General features: G+C 35.5%; 3 protein-coding genes across 4 annotated transcripts; 2 read left to right on the top strand and 1 right to left on the bottom strand.

Moving 5' to 3' along the window:
• The first annotated feature begins 2,222 nt into the window (after positions 1–2,222).
• Galk (Galactokinase) lies at positions 2,223–4,420 on the top strand. Its single transcript, XM_021339861.3, has one exon. It carries the CDS (start codon positions 2,742–2,744, stop codon positions 4,209–4,211), a length of 1,470 nt encoding a protein of 489 aa, XP_021195536.3. The 5' UTR covers positions 2,223–2,741; the 3' UTR covers positions 4,212–4,420.
• A 2,919-nt stretch (positions 4,421–7,339) lies between these two features.
• On the top strand, positions 7,340–15,248 carry LOC110377512 (translation initiation factor eIF2B subunit delta). Of its 2 annotated transcripts, XM_064043484.1 has the most exons (11): positions 7,340–7,533; positions 7,637–7,750; positions 8,022–8,933; positions 9,200–9,364; positions 9,740–9,873; positions 11,120–11,219; positions 11,841–12,020; positions 12,580–12,707; positions 13,551–13,728; positions 14,463–14,643; positions 14,973–15,248. In XM_064043484.1, exons 2-11 carry the CDS (start codon positions 7,739–7,741, stop codon positions 15,176–15,178), a joined length of 2,196 nt encoding a protein of 731 aa, XP_063899554.1. In that variant the 5' UTR covers positions 7,340–7,533; positions 7,637–7,738; the 3' UTR covers positions 15,179–15,248. The 2 variants fall into 2 exon arrangements, with proteins under 2 accessions (XP_063899554.1, XP_063899555.1); XM_064043485.1 differs by lacking the exon at positions 7,637–7,750 and having other exon boundaries at positions 7,341–7,533.
• An 832-nt stretch (positions 15,249–16,080) lies between these two features.
• Positions 16,081–17,830, bottom strand: LOC110377511 (dolichyl-diphosphooligosaccharide--protein glycosyltransferase subunit 1). Its single transcript, XM_021336437.3, has one exon. It carries the CDS (start codon positions 17,805–17,807, stop codon positions 16,371–16,373), a length of 1,437 nt encoding a protein of 478 aa, XP_021192112.2. The 5' UTR covers positions 17,808–17,830; the 3' UTR covers positions 16,081–16,370.
• Between the last annotated feature and the right edge of the window lie 50 nt (positions 17,831–17,880).

Raw genomic sequence — 17,880 nt, 5'->3', positions numbered from 1 at the left:
AGCGGAAATAATAGAACATTATGTAGTTAGATTAAAGCTTAGACTTAACATTGTAGTTTATATAGAATAGATTCACATGCAGACAAACGGATACAAACGGATTACAAAGTATTTTTATTAACAGCTAGCTTTAGATAATATTTATGCCACAATAGTTAGTATCATTCCCTGGAAAACCAACGTTTTAAAACTAGATAGGGTCATTTCGCCTGTTGGCGACCATTTAGTGCAGTTGGCAAGTTTGACGGCGATAATAAAAATGCTCCAGCACTCATTTCCATGTCAAATTTGTGTAATGTATTCCTTATATACTCTATTTTAAGATTAACTTTCAGTTGTATTAGAAATATCTTACGTTTTCTATTTAAATCGATAAACCTCAAAATTAGGCGTTTTACCCAGTTTGCGTCCACAAAATCCAATTCGCGTCCACCCATGGTCCAGTTCGCGTCCAGTAGCTTAGAAAAGGAATATAGGGGTGATTTTTTTAAGAATTAATAAAGAAAGATTGTATTAGATGAATTTCTTTATTTAACAATAAACTTAATTATTAAAAGTCAACATTATCATCATTTAAAATTCACTTTAAAAAATAAAAATAATTCTTCTCAACATTGGTTTAAGTAACTTAAAATAAGATTAAACAGTTTTTTTTTTTATTAAGATATATACGTGGTTATAATTAAATTATAATTATAATTTAATTATAACCACGTATATATATATATATATATATATATATATATATATATATATATATATATATATATATCTTAATAAAAAAATAGAAAAATTATAATTTAATTAGAACCACGTATATATCTTCATAAAAAAAATAGAATTTAATTATAACCACGTATATATCTTAATAAAAAAAAACTGTTTAATCTTAATATATTAAGTAATTTCATTTAAGATAAGTTCTTCGGATACAGGAAAAAAGAAGGAAAAAACAACATACACAGAAGAAGACTTAAAGAAAGCATTAAATGATATTCGAGAGAAGAATAAATCGATAAAAAAAATATTCAAAGAATATGCCTTGTCTGATAATTTATTGATTCAACAATTCTTTTAGTTGTATGTTTAGACAAAATTGTTATATAGTTTTGTTAATTTAATATGGCCAAAAACTTACTATAATCAACGCGGGTCTTTCCCTGTGATTTTAGGGTAAAATTAACAGAACTGATTACTGTTTATTTTTCAAGTTGCAAAATTAATTGCCTAATTTTAAGTTACTTAAACCAATGTTGAGAAAAATTATTTTTATTTTTTTAAAGTGAATTTTAAATGATGATAATGTTGATTTTTAATTTAAAATAACAAAAAAAAAATTTTACTGTTAATATATTAAACAGTACCCATGTTTTAATTATTTTTTATAAGCAAGTATTTAACGAAAACAGTGGACGCAATTTGGTTTATTAGTATAGAGGATAGTTTTAGTTCGCGTCCATTGTGGACGCAAAGTGGAAGTTTTGTAAAATTCGATGTAGTAATTCGCGTCCACCTTATTTTATTCGTTAAATATAAAAAACATTACCAAATTCATAAAAAACATTATACCTTTATTCATCATTAAACTGTAGAAATAGCTATCTATCCTAAAATTCACATAAAACAATGTAAAACTTACCATCAAACACGCCGCTGCACACTAATTTTTATCTAAAATTCAACGTGTTTGCGCTTTCTTGTTGAAGAGCCTAGACTAAGTATTTTTTCTAAAAGGATTGGTTGGACGCACAGAACTTTTGTCTATCTGTGCGTGCCTCTTATACATTAACGTATTAGCGGTAATGATCTTTCGTTTGATTGGTGTGTTAATTATCTTGTTTTCGAAGTTTTTTTAAAGGAGATCGGCAAAATGGACGCGAACTGGGCGATGGTCGCGAACAGGCGAAATGACCCTATAATGGGGACGTTGTTGTTGTTATAAAAACACACGATATCACAAGTAGATTAATTTATTGATAAGATATAATTTAACTAGGTACATTCCAATCCAAAAGATATTGTTAAAACTTAACGCACACAACATTGACAGTCATTTGATATTTCTATGAAGAACTTAAGTGGCCCTACCCACTTAGATACATTCTTCACTTAATGAAAATTATTACATCAAATAAAATGTGGGTCAACCTAGCTTCTTGTAGGGTAGAAAAAATCTGTATGCATCTCAAAATTTCATTGAACTCGAAAAAAAAGAGAGCCGTTGATTCCTCTCGAAACTTAAGGAACCTGTTTTCCTAACGGTGCTTACTAACATCGATCAATACGCGCGCTTACGTTGTTTTTGAGTCAAAGGTAAATCCGCATGCATTGCAGATGTTCGCTACGTCATTCCAACTCTACAATAAGTGCTAGCGCATTGGAGGTTATATTTTTATAATATTTCCCCAAAGTCAGTTAACGCACGAAAGTTTTATTATATTTAATTGACCACGTATTTCTAAGTAACAAACATAAATCGAGTGACTTCATACGTACTCTCATATCAGTTAAAGTGTTAAAACACCTACGTATCATTAATGTTTGTTGTGAACAATGAAATATACACGATATCAGTCATTTCATACAGTTAAAGTGAAGCGAATTGGTATTTACACAATAATGTAGTATGCATGTAGTTGATGATAAGAACATCGTTCAGTCATAAGTTTTCAGTGGCGCGGTCCGGCCGTGTTTGTGCGTTGCTTTTGTTTACATACTACACGTAACAATACGAATCGAATATGAGTGCCAACGTTACAAGTGACGAAGTGCCTGTAACAGGCATCCCAGACAATGAAAGAATAAAACGTTTAAAACAACACTTTTCTCAAGAATTCGGTTGTGAACCATCGTTTTTTGTCAGAGTGCCGGGCCGCGTAAATCTGATTGGAGAGCACATAGACTATTGCGGATACCCAGTGTTGCCCATGGCGCTAGAACAGGATATACTGATAGCTGCTGCGATATTAGACAAGCCGGAGCTTCATGTGCGAAATATAAATAATAAATATGTCAATTATAATACAGAGATAAAATCGTGTGAAGATATAGATATTGTCGCAGACCCGAATGGAAAACCGTTTTGGTACAATTATGTGCTTTGTGGGGTCAAAGGCGCTTTGGAGTTTTTAGGAGACAAAATTACCAATGGACTACAGCTTTGTGTGGATGGAATAGTCCCTCCAGCGTCCGGTCTGTCAAGTTCCTCAGCATTAGTGAGCGCAGCATGCCTGGCTCTTCTTTATGCTCAAAATGTTCCGCTGAGCAAAACTGAAATTGCCTCCCTATGTGCTAAGTGCGAAAGATATATAGGAACCCAAGGAGGTGGGATGGATCAGGCGATAGCGTTTTTGGCAGAGAAAAACTGCGCCCAATACATAACGTGGCAACCCTTAAAGGCTACTCCCGTAGCTCTACCCGAAAATGCGGCGTTCGTCGTAGCTCACAGCTTGGCTGAAGCCAACAAAGCAGCCACAAATTATTACAACCGAAGGGTGATTGAATGTAGACTGGCCGCAAAAATTATAGCTACGTGTGCAGGTGCAGTTACTGATAAGAAAATTATTACTTTTAGTCAAGTACAAAATAAACTTGATAACACTCTAGAAGAGATGGTGAACCTCGTTCACAAGTATTTGCCCAAAGATATTTATACGAAAGAAGAGGTATGTGATATCTTGAACGTAAATGCAGAAGAATTGGAACAGTTGTTCTTTACTCCAAACACGAAGCATTTAACTGAGTTCAAACTGAAACAACGAGCGCTGCACGTTTACGAAGAAGCTAAGCGGGTGGAAGATTTTCGTAAACATTGTTCGCTATCAGCGTCAAATGGCAACGGCTTGAATGGTGTGAACGGAAACGGTGCTATTGTGTCCGATAATGGCGATTGTGATGAAATAATACGCGTTCTTGGGGAACTGATGTCCAGTAGTCATGAGAGTCTGAAGGATCTCTACGAATGTTCCCATGAAAATTTAGATCGTCTAGTCTCCTTGTCAAAAGAAATGAATATTCACTCTCGCTTGACCGGAGCCGGTTGGGGCGGATGTATTATAGCTTTGTGTCCGAAAGAGAAAGTCGCAAAATATATCGATATGTTAATTGATAAGTTTTACGTAAAACATTGTAACATAGATAGAATTAAAGCTGCTTCTTATGTGTTTGCCACTACTCCGAATCACGGTGCTGAGATTTACGTAGAAAAATAATGTCGTACGTAGAAAATAATTATGTAATATTTAAAAGTAACTTATTATTATATAGTAGTCGGAGCCTAGGTATAATAGTAGTATACCCCACCAAATGAACCACTTACCACCTATATCAGACATGTCTTGTAAAGCTACTATTATGATTAACTTGTTAACATAAATATGTAATTATATAGTGCTTTAGAGCAGTAGCATTTATATGCATTATTAGTTATACTTAGTAAGTATCTTATTTATTGTAATCTATTCAAAATAAACCATTTTGTAATCATTTTTTTATTTGTTTCACTTAACAACTGAAGTACCTACGAGCGGTTATTATGATACCTTTATCTTTATTTTTTGAGAAATAATAATTCAAATAAGAATTTTAAATCCACTTTCTCTAAAACCTAACTAAAATATTAAACAAAATGTTTGAAACTCGTACATTAATTCGTAGCTTTCACGAAGCACGTTACGTTAACTCCAATTTAATTTATGACTTAACAACTGATATCAGAAATCTTACATACCGTAAATATGACATGAATTGCTGTTAAGTAATTCAAATCATTCAAAAGTTGTGAAGTTATTAACCCCTCTGCTCGACAAGATTTTGACATATGACTTTACCGTTGATTCGGCGGGATATTTTGAATCGCGACATGGAAGTCAAAAATTTGTACTAACTTTCAACACATGAATTCTAAGTCCGTAATGCCTGATCAGAAGTATTTTAACTATAACTTTAGAGCTCACTTATTTGACAACAACGTGCAAAGGTCAAATGGGGTCAGTTAATTCAGAAAAAGATAATAATTACGGTGTTTTTAAGTCTATCGAAAAGTGAGGCATTTCAAATTTGGTGAAAACTTACCAATAAATAATCGCATCACTTTCTCAAACACAACACAAACGTCATATTTATAACATTTTCAATCCGTTGCAATACATTTCGTGCACTTATTTATGTTCAATAACTAAAAAATCAGCACATAAAATACACAATAAAAATGAACAATTTACAAGATCAAAGTCACAGACAAGAAGTAGAGTTTGGAATGGAGTATTTTTTTTTTCAATCAGCGGTGTGCATTCGATTCCTAAATCGGATATTTATTATAAATAATCGAATACCAATTTTATATATACCTATTTTTTAATAGAAACTTATTTAAATTTTATTTATTAATTTGAAATTATAGGTTCAATTTGTTTTTGTTGTTAAGAAAAAAGATATTTAAGTTTTATGAAAGTTTTTAGCATTAAATTATATGTATTATTTATTTTGGTGTTGCGTCATTCGTAATAATTTTTAACTTTAATTGAATTTTTATTACCTGTTACGGAATTTTAATTTATTCTTATTATATTTCTCAACAATTCTAAGATTTTTGTTTCGGCGGAGGGTAAGCCTGGTGTTCTGAAATATAATGCAATTTGTAACTACCAAAGTAATGTACTTATTTGATGATGAGAAACAATAATAATAATTGATTGATTTTAAAGTCACCAAATATTTTTAACCGAATCCCAAAAAGGAGGTGGTTCTCAATTTGGATGTTTGTTTTTGGTCGAAGGGGTATATTCCCCATATTTGTTATTAGGTCTAGGATCTGATGATGGGAACCTTAAGAAATCGAGGGCAACTGTCGAAAATTGTAAGCTTAGATAAGGTTATAACTTGACACTCAGATGTATGTCTGATAACACTATGAAACAGTAAAGGTTTGGAGCTGACCTGATGATGGAGACCAGAGAAGGTCGAGGGAACTCGACAACCGAACTTCTCTCGTCTCCATCTCCTTCACTGTTGCAGAGGCTTCGTAAATACGAATAATATAAGCACAAACACGAGAAAGTTTAAATATTCAGTTGTCGAGTTCCCTCGACCTTCACTGGTCTCCATCATCAGGTCAGCTCAAAGCCTTCACTGTTAAATAGTGCTACCAGGCAAACACCTGAGTGATAAGATTTCAACCTATGTATTTCTGCAACTTTCGAAAGTCGCCCTCGATTTCTCAAGGTTCCATCATCAGATCCTAACCTGATGATAATGGGACCACCTCGGAAGTATACGCTATCAAACAAAAAAAGAATCATCAAAATCGATAAATAAATGGCTGAGTAATCGCGTAACAAACATACAAAAAAAAACGGTCGAATTGAGAACCTCCGCTTTTTGGGAAGTCGGTTAAAAATAAGTCGGCGGGGGCCATCTTTCCATCTTGGACCAGCTTTCGATGAACAGCGAACTATTTGCCCTTTCAAACAATAAAATCGTCATAAAATTTTGCGATAACTACACCTAACTACGGCTCTCGTCAAATAGCTTTGCCGCTCAGTTAAAAAGTTGGAAGTAACGAATCGCCATTAAGTTTGGCAGGTCTACAGGAATCCTGCACATAAAACATCCGAAGAAATAAATAAGTCTTCATTTGCCGTCTTCAGAAACCCTAAAAACCGAAGATTTTTTTATTCCGGCTACAACATATTTTCTACCACTGATTTTCTAGCATTATTTCAAAATAAATTAAGTCATTTTACTTTTCCTAATTTATTTTCAGATTATGGTAAGTACACAAAAGTGCAATTTAGTAATATTATAATATCAAATAATATAAAATTATTAAATCGATTCTTTATTTTAACGATTCGGATCATTCGATGCAAAACTTCTATCACCGTGTCGCCATCTTGTCTATGCGTCTTCAAATTTAAAAAAACAACTAATGTAAACAAACATGGCGAGTTCGATCAGAATTCCCGGTAATTACGATTGGATTTTAAAAAGGTATATTTCTAACGGGATGCTAAATATGAAAGGTTTGAATGCGTAAAAAGAATTTAAATTTATTTAGTTATTTTATTTAGTACTCACAAATGTGGTTTGATTGGAAAGAAAATAAATATGAGCGTAAATAATTAGGAAAGTGTATGACTGATTCGCAGACCCCAATTGGGGTCTAAACCGAGCTTACGGTGACATTGATGTTCAGACCCCGATTGGGGTCCGCTACGGATTTGACGGTTAATATTAGCCGAAAACATAATACAAATAATTATTCATAATGAAAAATACACTTGCAATCATGGTCAATTTTTAAATGCACAATTCTGTTCGATCAATATCTTGCTGTCAAAGTGTCAATCTAAACTGTCGTCTGTCAATGGTCAGCCAGTAAAGTGTCAGGAAAATATATTTTTATGGCAAACGATTTCATCAGCTTGTTTTGATTTAGAAAAGGATTGGAATAAAAATAAGTTGCTCTGCAAGATAAATACTGAGACTTCAGACGTCCTTATTACCATCCCAGTTCCATAAAAACGATCAAACGTAAGTATTATATTTTGTCCTGAACAAATAGTTGTCAACTTCAATTCCTATATCAATTTTATGAATATTAACAGTACTATGTAAATTTAAACGCATTTTATAGCTTACTAAGGATAAGCAGCCATGGTATTGGTATTATATCAGGTATACGGAATTTCGTACTTGTCGTTATACCTATGAGGTGTCAGTTTGTTATTTTGAGGTTATGTACGAAGTCGTAAGTATTTGTTGATGCAACGCCTTTCAGACTTTGTAAATAAGATTGAATGTCAAGATAAAAAATTATAGTGCAATTCTAATTTAATTTGCAAGGTTATTAGTATGTTAGTAGTTGTTAAACCGATGATTGTTAAATCTTAAAGGTTTATTTTTATTTTTGCATCCATGTCTTGACTGCTTATGTAGTTCCAAATATTTAAATAAATTAAAGAAATTCTGTTGTGTGTTAGACGTTAACATTAGTGGGTATTATTCATTATATTTTACAGAGGAGTTACCAAAAAGGAGCTATACGCTCCAAAAGACAATTCCAACGAAACAAACAGAAAATTTCACAGGCCAAAGCCAAAAGAGCTGCTGCGTCCATTAAGAAAGCTGAATCAGCCGTCCCACTCCTCACTAGGGAGGCCATCAGAAACATTGTGCACAGCAGAAACCCTGACCTAGGCGATGCGCAAGAGAACCTAGAAAACGAACCTACTGTTTCTAAAGAAGAAGAAGAAAATACAGCAATGTCTTCCAACGATAGCAAGTCTAGAGATGAAGTAATGGCCGCTAGGCAGGCAAAGAAGCAAGCTAAAAAATGTAAAGTTAAAGATCCAGCACAAAGTGAATCTAAAGAACAAACTCCAGCACAAAACGCTGATGTTAAACCAAAAGCTAAAGATAATGGACCAGTACAAAATGCAGATGTGAAAGAAACAGCTCCAACAGTAAGTAAATCAAAGGTCGAACAAGGACCTTCAAAAGCAGAACCTAAAATAAATTCACCGAAAGGTAAAGATGAAGTTGATAAAGCTGTTAAACTAGACACTAGTATAACAGACGCTGGTGATAAGAATAAAGAACAAATTAAAGCAGAAAGAGCCGCTAAGAAGGCTGCAAAGCAAGCTAAGAAGAAAGGTGCAGCGGAAGGAGATGGACCTGCTGACAAACCAGCTGTTAAGGAGGTTCCGAAACAAGTCAGCAAAGATACAACTGTCAAAGAGGTACCTAAGTCAGTCAGTAAAGATGCAACGGAGGTTATTAAGCCAGTAAATAAAGATGAAACTGTGGTTCCTAAGCCAGTCAATGAAGATATGACTGTGAAAGATGTAGTGGAAACTTTAAGAGATATAGCTAATGTAGCCAAGGACATGAAGGAGGTCACTAATAAGGTTATGGATTTGAGCGGCAAAAAGGTAAGGTCTTATTAAAGAACTTGTTAACCTTTTTAAATTAAATTGTAAAGGTATTGAGGTAAGAAGTGCTATGTCAACTGCATGCATTGGCATTTGTGCTTAAATAAATTCAACTTAGCTCCTGTCAATATAGTTTTCAAAACTTTTCATTGGTGTTTATATTGATATTAGACGTTTTCTATGTCTTTTGACCTTTACTTTATCTACTCTAAATCATTACAATAAAACAAATTAGTAATTAAACTATAGAAATATGTATAATTTAGGCTGAAGAAAGCAACAAAAGTAAAGCAGAGTTGAAGGCGGAAAGGCGCGCAAAGCAAGAAGCACAAAGGGCAGCTAAACAGGCCGCATTAGATAAAGCTGCTGCAGCCAAACCCAAGGTTGAGGTCAAGGCGGCCCCTGAAAAAGAAAATGCTAAACCTAAGGAGGTAAGTTATCATCATCAGCCTTTTTTATCGTCCCTCTACCTCCTCTCATACAGAGGACGATTGAGCGGTAATCACGACACTTGTTGAATGCAGGTTGGACTGAAGTCACAGTCAAAAAATAATGTTTCTGGCCTCCTTTTGCAGATCAATTTGCTAACCTACCGTGTAGAGCCTAAATCTGGGCATTATACTACATATATTGCTATATTTTAACTGACTTCCCAAAAAAGAGGAGTTATCAACCACTTTGATCGGTCAGTAATGACAAATAATATACATAGCTGCACCCATTTGATCCTGACTTCTAGACCAATGCACATTAGTATTTCTGGCTTTTTAATGTTTTTAGAAGTCAGGTTTTACAACTTGTTTCAGGAGAAGGCACCCAAACAGAAGGTATCAGACAAAGCTAAAGTGAAGTCCGTCAGCTCCAACAGAGTGAACTGGTTCCAGCATCTGTACAAGGAGCATGATAAAGAGTCGCTCAAGTCTATCGCTATCAACTCCAAGTAAGTCACAAAACTCATCACTCATCATCATCCTCCGAGCCTTTTTCCCATCTATGTTGGGGACGACTTCCAGTCTAACCGGATTCAGCTGAGTACCAATGCTTTACAAGGAGCGACTGTCCTATCTGCCTCCTCAACCCAGTTACCCGGGCAACCCGATACCCAAAACTCATCACTACATAGTATAAAACAAAGTCGCTTTTTCTGTCCCTATGTCCCTTTTTACGCTAAAATCTTCAAAACTACGTAACCGATTTTCATGCGGTTTTTTTATAAAATAGAGTCATTAAAGAGGAAGGTTTATATGTATATTAAAATACATTAAATAGTTGGGAAATATTGTTATACCGTGCGAAGCCGGGGTAGATCGCTAGTTAAATTATAAACCTTGTAATAAGGGTAGTAAGGTTGACATTGACTTGTATTTTTATATCACAGTTTTCAGAAGGAATTGGGTTATAAATAAATCTTATTTGTAATGAAACAAAGATCTTTTTTATTGTCTTGCATGTGTGCGTAGCCTGCATTTGAGTCACGCGCTTGATAATAAAAAAGCCTAAAGAGAAACTAGTGACTGATCAATAAATCAATTTGATCAGTTGTGACTGTGAAACTACTGCACCAATATTAGCAGTTAATCTTTGAAACAAATATACTACAGTTTAAAAACCAATTGAACAATATATGTAATAATAACATATTTATGTTGTATGAATATTCTTGTTTTGTTCATAAATTGTCTTTGAAACAACATTTCACGGTACTTAGAGTACGTACAAGAACGTTTGTTGTTCAGTTATTAGGTCAATTGTTATGGAACCTTGAATACTCATTGAGTGCTATTTATTTGCCTAGACTTTTTGTTTGTTAAAATTTTCTTAACGATTAATAGTTATAATTAGACCTCATTATTAAATAAAATACTAGCTTCTGTCAGCGGTTTCACCCGCATCCCGTAGGAACCACGGCACGAACCCGGATAAAAAGCCTATAAAAGTCTCTAAAAGCCTATAGCCTTCCTCGATAAATGGGCTATCTAACACTGAAATAATTTTTCAAATCGGTCCAGTAGTTCTTGAGATTAGCGCGTTCAAACAAACAAACAAATTCTTCAGCTTTATAATATTAGTATAGATATAAATCAATTACATTTGCAGTGTGTGATATTTATTTCTTGAATAGCAAAAGAGAAGTTAATCCACATAGTAAGCATACCAATCAGTATATTATGTATTTTTCATTGCAGCTTGCACCCAGCTATTGTAAAGTTAGGCGTGCAGTTGGCATCCCGTGTCGTATCCGGCTCAAATGCTCGCTGCGTCGCTTTGCTAGATGCACTTAAAAAGGTATGTAGTGTAAACCAAATCTGTTATTTCTCCACCACCCAACGATAGACTGGTAGAAAACATCTGAGGCCTTATGTCAGCTGTTGAACAATGTGCAAAAAGTATTTAGTAAATAATAATAAAATCGGTTCTGCCGTTTGGGCAGTCATTGACAGTGGGGTGAAATTTCACTAAAATGTCACCTTAATAATAAGGTAGAGTTTCCAATAAAATAAATAAATAGTACTCTGAAGTCTACCAAATTAGTTTTGTAAATTCTCTGCATTGGAAGCAGCCTAAGGAGATAAAAAAAGTCCGCTGAAAATCCAGCTCTCATCTGAAGATATCGCGTCCAAATCGGTTTATCCCTTTGTGGGGCCAAAAACGGACAGACACATATAGGGATTAAATTTATAACACCCCACTTGTTAAGACGCTTATATTAGCTTCATTTGTAACATTGTATGTAAGAAAATCTTACAATCTTATTTTGACTTACTTCCCGGTCTTCGATTAGGATGAGATTTTGCACACACTTTGAGTTCTGATGACAATACATGACTAGCTAAGAAATGTCATAATTTTGTGCGTGCTAAAAGCGTGTTTTTTTACTTCGAGGCTTAAATATTCGTGATTTCCCAGATGGTTCGAGACTACACGCTCCCAGCGAAGACGGAGTTCGCCCGTGGTCTGGAATCTCACTTGGCGACCAGCCTGGACTTCCTGTGGGCCATGCGCCCCCCCTCCGCCTCGCAGACCAACGCCGTCAAGTTCTTCAGATACCATCTCACGCAGCTGCCCAATAACGTCGATGAATTTGACGTAAGTATTGGCCTTTTTAAATGGTTTTTGAGTTCCTAAAAATACCGAAAAGTAGTAGTTACACAAAGGGTAATATAGGACCATCTACTCAGTACTCGGCGAATATAATTAATATTTTATTGTGAGAGTAATTTCCGTAATAAAATTAATATTTAATTGTGAGAATAGTAAATTGTTATGTACAAATAAAATGAAGCTTGCATTATTATTTAAATGATAAAATTATCAGTTACCTAAGGTTCACTGACACTTCTGAAAAGCTGATACGCTATTGTCTCTAATTAATAACTCACATTATATATTATTTAATAAAATAATACCTAAATCTTTCATTACCATTCACGTATAATTTTGTACCTTCCAACATCGGAAATACTGGCCTAGAAAATATAAGACCAAACAAGCTATACATACCTATTGTAATATTACTGCCTCTTTTCCCCATTTATTTCAACCGACATTCACATAACTTTCAAACTTATTGTTCTATAAAAGGCAAAAATATCGAATTTTATATTTTCTTCTTGAAGTAAGCCAATTCTATTTTCTTTTCTCACAGGCAAAGAAAACGCTGCAAGAAGAAATAGACAGATACATTAGAGAACAAATTGAAATGGCTGGCGAGGCAATTAGTATTGCCGTGCGAAACAAGATCTCTGACGGAGATAATATTCTCACTTATGGATGGTAAGAGAGTAATATACAGTTATATGTAATACAAATTAACCATCTCATCTTCATCTCCCGAGCCTTTTCCAAATATTTTGGGTTCAGCTTCCAGTCTAATCGGATGTCGCTGAGTACCAGTGCTTTGCAAGGAGCGACTGCCTATCTGACCTCCTCAACCCAGTTACCCGGGCAACCCATTACCCCTTGTTAAAACTGGTTGTCAGACTTACTGGCTTCTGACTAGCCGTAACGACTGCCGAAGATGTTCACGGACAGCTGGGACCTATAGTTTAATGTGTCATCCGAAACACAGTCATTGGGGTCCAAGATATACTTAGAAAGTACATACAAACAAACTAAGAAAAGTTGCATTGGTACTTTCCTGACCTGGAATCAAACCCACACCCTCATACTCGGATTAACAAATCATGTGAAAAGAGGTAGTTTTACTTGGCCATAACTTGTTGTTTTTTTTTTTTTCAATGTTCGTTGTGCTTTGACGATCAGATGGTGTAGTATTAAATGCCGCATGAGTGTAAATATTTGTTTGCATGAAGATGTGTGTGACGAAATTCATACGAGAACATATTTTGTCTAAATAGAAAATAAGCTATAATTCTCAATTCCACTAAATAAGTTTTATATACTTCTTCCTAGGGAGCCTCATAGAGAGATTCTTTATATAAAATATCTTCTAAACGCTGAGCCGATTCTTATCAAAGAACCCTTGGTATAACCAGCTCTAATTACAAAAAAATGCATCCAAAGTTCGTCTATTTTAATAGGCTTTTATTCCACCAAAATATCAATATTATTATTTTAATTTCTTTCAGACCACTAATTAATTAACTACTTTCCCAGCTCGTCCCTTATCGAGCGTATTCTCCGCGACGCGTGGACGGCCGGCCTGAAGTTCCGCACGGTGGTTGTCGGCAACCGCGTGCAAACGTCTGCCACGCAAATGTTGCGCCGACTGGTTGCTCACGGCCTGCCCTGCACTTATGTCGATATTACCGCGCTTGGATTTGTTATGAATAAGGTAAATTTTTATATGACGTTCATATGTGGTTGTAATGATTTGACTTTGAATATGGTAACCAACCATGATAGTGAAAGGTAACATAGCCTTAAACAGTCATAAAGTCTTTGTCATTTTTGAGAGTTTCTTTCTTAACAATTACATAGTTTTTTTCTTAACAAGTCCTCTAATTTTAAGAATATCTGCAAACCAAAAAAAAAAAAAAATCTCGCTTTTGAGATTTTTACCTACATATTTTTTAAATGTCTTAAATGTTGACCCATGACTTCCATTTAGCGAGTAAGACTGTGGAAGCTTGTTCGAAATATAACTTTAATTGCTGTATTTGTAACTTTCCAAAAAAGGAGGAGAATCTTTAGTAAACCTATGTGTTCTTTTAGTAGGTATTAAGAAGATAGTAGTACGTTAAGTTATTTATAGTATACTAGCTTTTGCCCGCGACTTCGTTCGCATGATATAGTGACTTCCGGCATATTTTTGATTTGACCAATAGATGGCGCTATATGTCCGGAATAAATTTTATTTTTATATATATTTTTTTTTAATAAAAACTATCCTATGTCCTTTCTCAAGTTCCAAACTATGTCTGTACCAAATTTCACACAAATCGGTTCAGTAGTTTAGGCGTGAAGAAAAGACAGACAGACAGACAGAGTTACTTTCACATTTATAATATTAGTTAGGATACCTTTTTTTAAATCTAATCCTATCCACCTATTATTAATCCTCCTTAGATCAACAAAGTGATCCTTGGCGCGGGCGGGCTGCTGGTGAACGGCTCGGTGCTGGGCGCGGCGGGCACGGCGCAGGTGGCGCTGGCGGCGCGCGAGCAGAACGTGCCCGTGCTCGTCGCCTGCGAGACGCACAAGTTCTCGCAGCGCGTGCAGACTGACGCATTCGTCTATAACGAGATCGGTATGTAACATAGAGACAAAGATCTCACAACAACCAGACCCGATGTCCCATACTCGACAGGAGCTCTGCCATTTCTGCCAAAAAACGTTACAATATTATGTAAAAATAACTGGATTGAAAAGGTCAGATGCTGAGTTGTGTCATGTAAAATAGAGTCTGCTTACATTAGAAGCCGACCGCGAAAAGTAATATTTGCCCAGCCTTTTACCAACTATGAAGTCGCTTATTTTTAATCAATGAGGCAGTCAATAAAATAAAGACGGCCATGGTTGTTGTACAGCAATCGTTTGAAATTGAAGAATTAACGTAGTCTATTTCTTTCAATTCAGGTGATCCCGACGACTTAATCGACAAATCAGACGAGAACTCTCCCCTGAAGGACTGGCGGTCCAACCCGAACCTGACCCCGCTCAACCTGACATATGACGTCACACCGCCCAGTCTCGTCACCGCAGTTGTCACAGAACTCGCCATACTACCCTGCACTAGCGCCCCCGTCGTACTACGATTTAAATTATCCGAATACGGAGTGTAAATAAAATATTTATTAAATAAATGTTAGTAAAACCTTTCTATGTATGTAATAAAATTGCATAATGAACTGACTTGAATTTTTGATGACCGTTTTTTGATCTTTCTCTGTGTTTAATCGTTCTGAATGTAGTAGATACAGAAAATATCTCATATACTCATAATAATTATTAAAGTTTCAATCTTGCCAAAATATTATATACATGTATGTGTAATTTAATCTATGTTTTACCTACATAACGATTCAATCTCAATATTATACATTAGTATAAAAGTTGTTTTAACCTCACAGACTACTTTTTTTTATAAACATTTTCAAACTGCTATTAAATACTGTCGCTTATGTTTTCGTAAGTGTACAATCTATCTATAAGTAACAACTGTCTATTTTTTAAGTACTTTTGTGTACAGGAAATTTTTGATGTAATTTTTGGCAATAAGCCAATTGGTCAAAGACCATGCATACTTGTGGCAAAAGCTAATTGCTCCACAAAATTGATTTTAACTTATTAAGTTTTGTAAAATACTTTAGGACTTTTAAATACCTATTTGGTAAAATATGAAACAATATTGTTACTGCCACGTCTGCATAAGCAGGCGGCTTGCTTATTGCCTAGCAAGTAGCTTAGTACCTAACTAAAATGTAGGCTACCTAAAGCGCTGTATGCTGCATCTATCTACAATCGTGTTGGTCCTGGGTAACGAGACGCGATGTGTTTTAGAAGAAAATAATTTATGTAATGTCAATGGCTTCAGTTGCACCCTCCACGCAAATTACCTCTAGCCAGAATGCAAGCCGCTAGGCGCGAAGCAAGCTGTCTACGACACACGAGTGTGTGGACGTGGCACAAGGGTTTTTCTTAAAGGTTTGCATGGTAGAGTACAAGTTTAATAAGAAAACAAATGTAAAATTCTTTTTTGGTTTATTGTAGATGCAAATTTTTGTTATCAACTCTTGTTAACATGGTAATTAGAATGTAGTTGAGTGTTCATCAATAAGAAATACCAATAAAGGAAAATTTCAGACCATAAAACTGTAATTATAAGAATTATCAACATTTCAATAAAACTACAATAATAATTAATTAAAAATCACTTGTATTCAGCACATATTGCAACACCGTAAAAATGCACAAGAACTAGATGTGTTATAATTATATTATAATGAAATATATTAGTGGTATTAATTAATTAAATTAATCTTTATGAGGGTGTTCAGCCTTATGAATAGAGAAATCTAATCTTACATAGATAATTACACAAAGGAATAGTGCGTATAGGAATCCTACGACAAGCAGGGGCTCCTGCAACATGAGCAGGCGAGGGAATGTGTAGCGCAGTTGGAAGTCTTCAATGTGATTCTCAACAATGTTCTTCTTAGTGAAAGAAATGACAGGGCGGCCCTTTGTGTCCAAGTAGGTGTAGTGCAGGCTGTCAGGCAATCTAGTCACTGGATAAGGCAGGTTAACTTTAACACTGGTTGAACCCTCAGGCAGTATAATCTTGGTGACTACCTCATCAACTTGCATGTCATCATAGATGTGATCAATAACCCTCATCTTCAACAAGTAGTCATTGCCAGATTGGTACAAGTATTCATAGCTGGGGACATTGTAGCCCAGAGTGTAATGAGTTCTCCATCCTCCAAACAATGGGTATCTAGGTCTCAGATCCAGTTCCACCGAGTCTTTCTTCACCTTCATGTTAGAGGTGGAGATGTTGCCATTAGTGTCTCTGTAGTACACATCTGAGGCAGAAGCAGGCAGCAGAGTCTTGTATGACCTGACACTAGCAGGCCCACTGTGGTGGTCTTGTTGGTAGTCATAGCGGGAGAAAGGACCCTTCAACTTGGCACCAGTGTGCTCAATCTCAATCACCTCCTCTACAGCAATGTTGCCCCAGTGAGACACCTCGATAAGGCGCTCGATACGTGTCACAGTCAAGAAAGGAGAATTGTTTTTATAATGAATGGCTAATTCCTTCTCACTGAATGGTTTTACATTAGGATATGGCCCGTACTGTATACCACCATCCTGTTGTGTGAACGGCTTCACCTTCGTGAATGATTCGACGCTCTTGGAACTCAGAATTACGCTAGTTTTCTGAGAGGTGATGTAGTATGGCGAGTATATGTACAAGTTTCCGATGTATTTGACTAGTTGGTCTTCCTGCTGGGTAATGGCTGTGGGGTATGGCAGAAGAGCTTTAGTTAGAACTAACGTGACAGTTATTTGCGGGGTCGCTCCCGGATTCACAGCTTCCTTCAGATCAACACGCCAGAACTTGGCGTATTCATAACCCTTTACCGTGGTTTCGACGACTCGCAAATCTTTATTATTGCTGTCTTTAGCGCCAGCGAAGGCTGCATTGTTCTTTGCAGAACTCTCAACAGCTATCAAGAAATTCTTTACCGGCGTACTCCCAGTGTTCTCCAAGGTTAGTTTCGATGTAATTCTTACGAGTTGCGTCGATATATCTATTGTCCTGTCGACATTTTTGAATCGTATATCACTGGATATGGTATCAACGCTGGCACTTTCACATTTTATTAAGATATATAGAAGAAATATACAATAAAACCGTAATTTAGCCATCGCCGGTAACATCATTATTTTTGTCATTTGACAACGCATTAACCGGAAGTACACGCCATCAAATTTTAAAGGAAACGCAGTATTTATGGTATATACGATCTATGGTAACTAT

The sequence above is a fragment of the Helicoverpa armigera genome, chromosome 3 (assembly GCF_030705265.1).
Source record: "Helicoverpa armigera isolate CAAS_96S chromosome 3, ASM3070526v1, whole genome shotgun sequence".
NCBI classification, from domain to species: domain Eukaryota; kingdom Metazoa; phylum Arthropoda; class Insecta; order Lepidoptera; family Noctuidae; genus Helicoverpa; species Helicoverpa armigera.
Note: the sequence above shows the minus strand (reverse complement) of the source record. Positions and strands in the feature narration are given on the sequence as shown.

Excerpts from the sequence above, each read along its gene's own strand:
- LOC110377511 (XM_021336437.3), bottom strand. The coding sequence starts at position 17,807 with ATGCGTTGTCAAATGACAAAAATAATGATGTTACCGGCGATGGCTAAA.
- Galk (XM_021339861.3), top strand. The coding sequence starts at position 2,742 with ATGAGTGCCAACGTTACAAGTGACGAAGTGCCTGTAACAGGCATCCCA.
- LOC110377512 (XM_064043484.1), top strand. Across the intron at positions 11,220-11,840 it reads TGCTAGATGCACTTAAAAAG|ATGGTTCGAGACTACACGCT; the intron begins GTATGTAGTGTA and ends GTGATTTCCCAG. Across the intron at positions 12,021-12,579 it reads ATAACGTCGATGAATTTGAC|GCAAAGAAAACGCTGCAAGA; the intron begins GTAAGTATTGGC and ends CTTTTCTCACAG.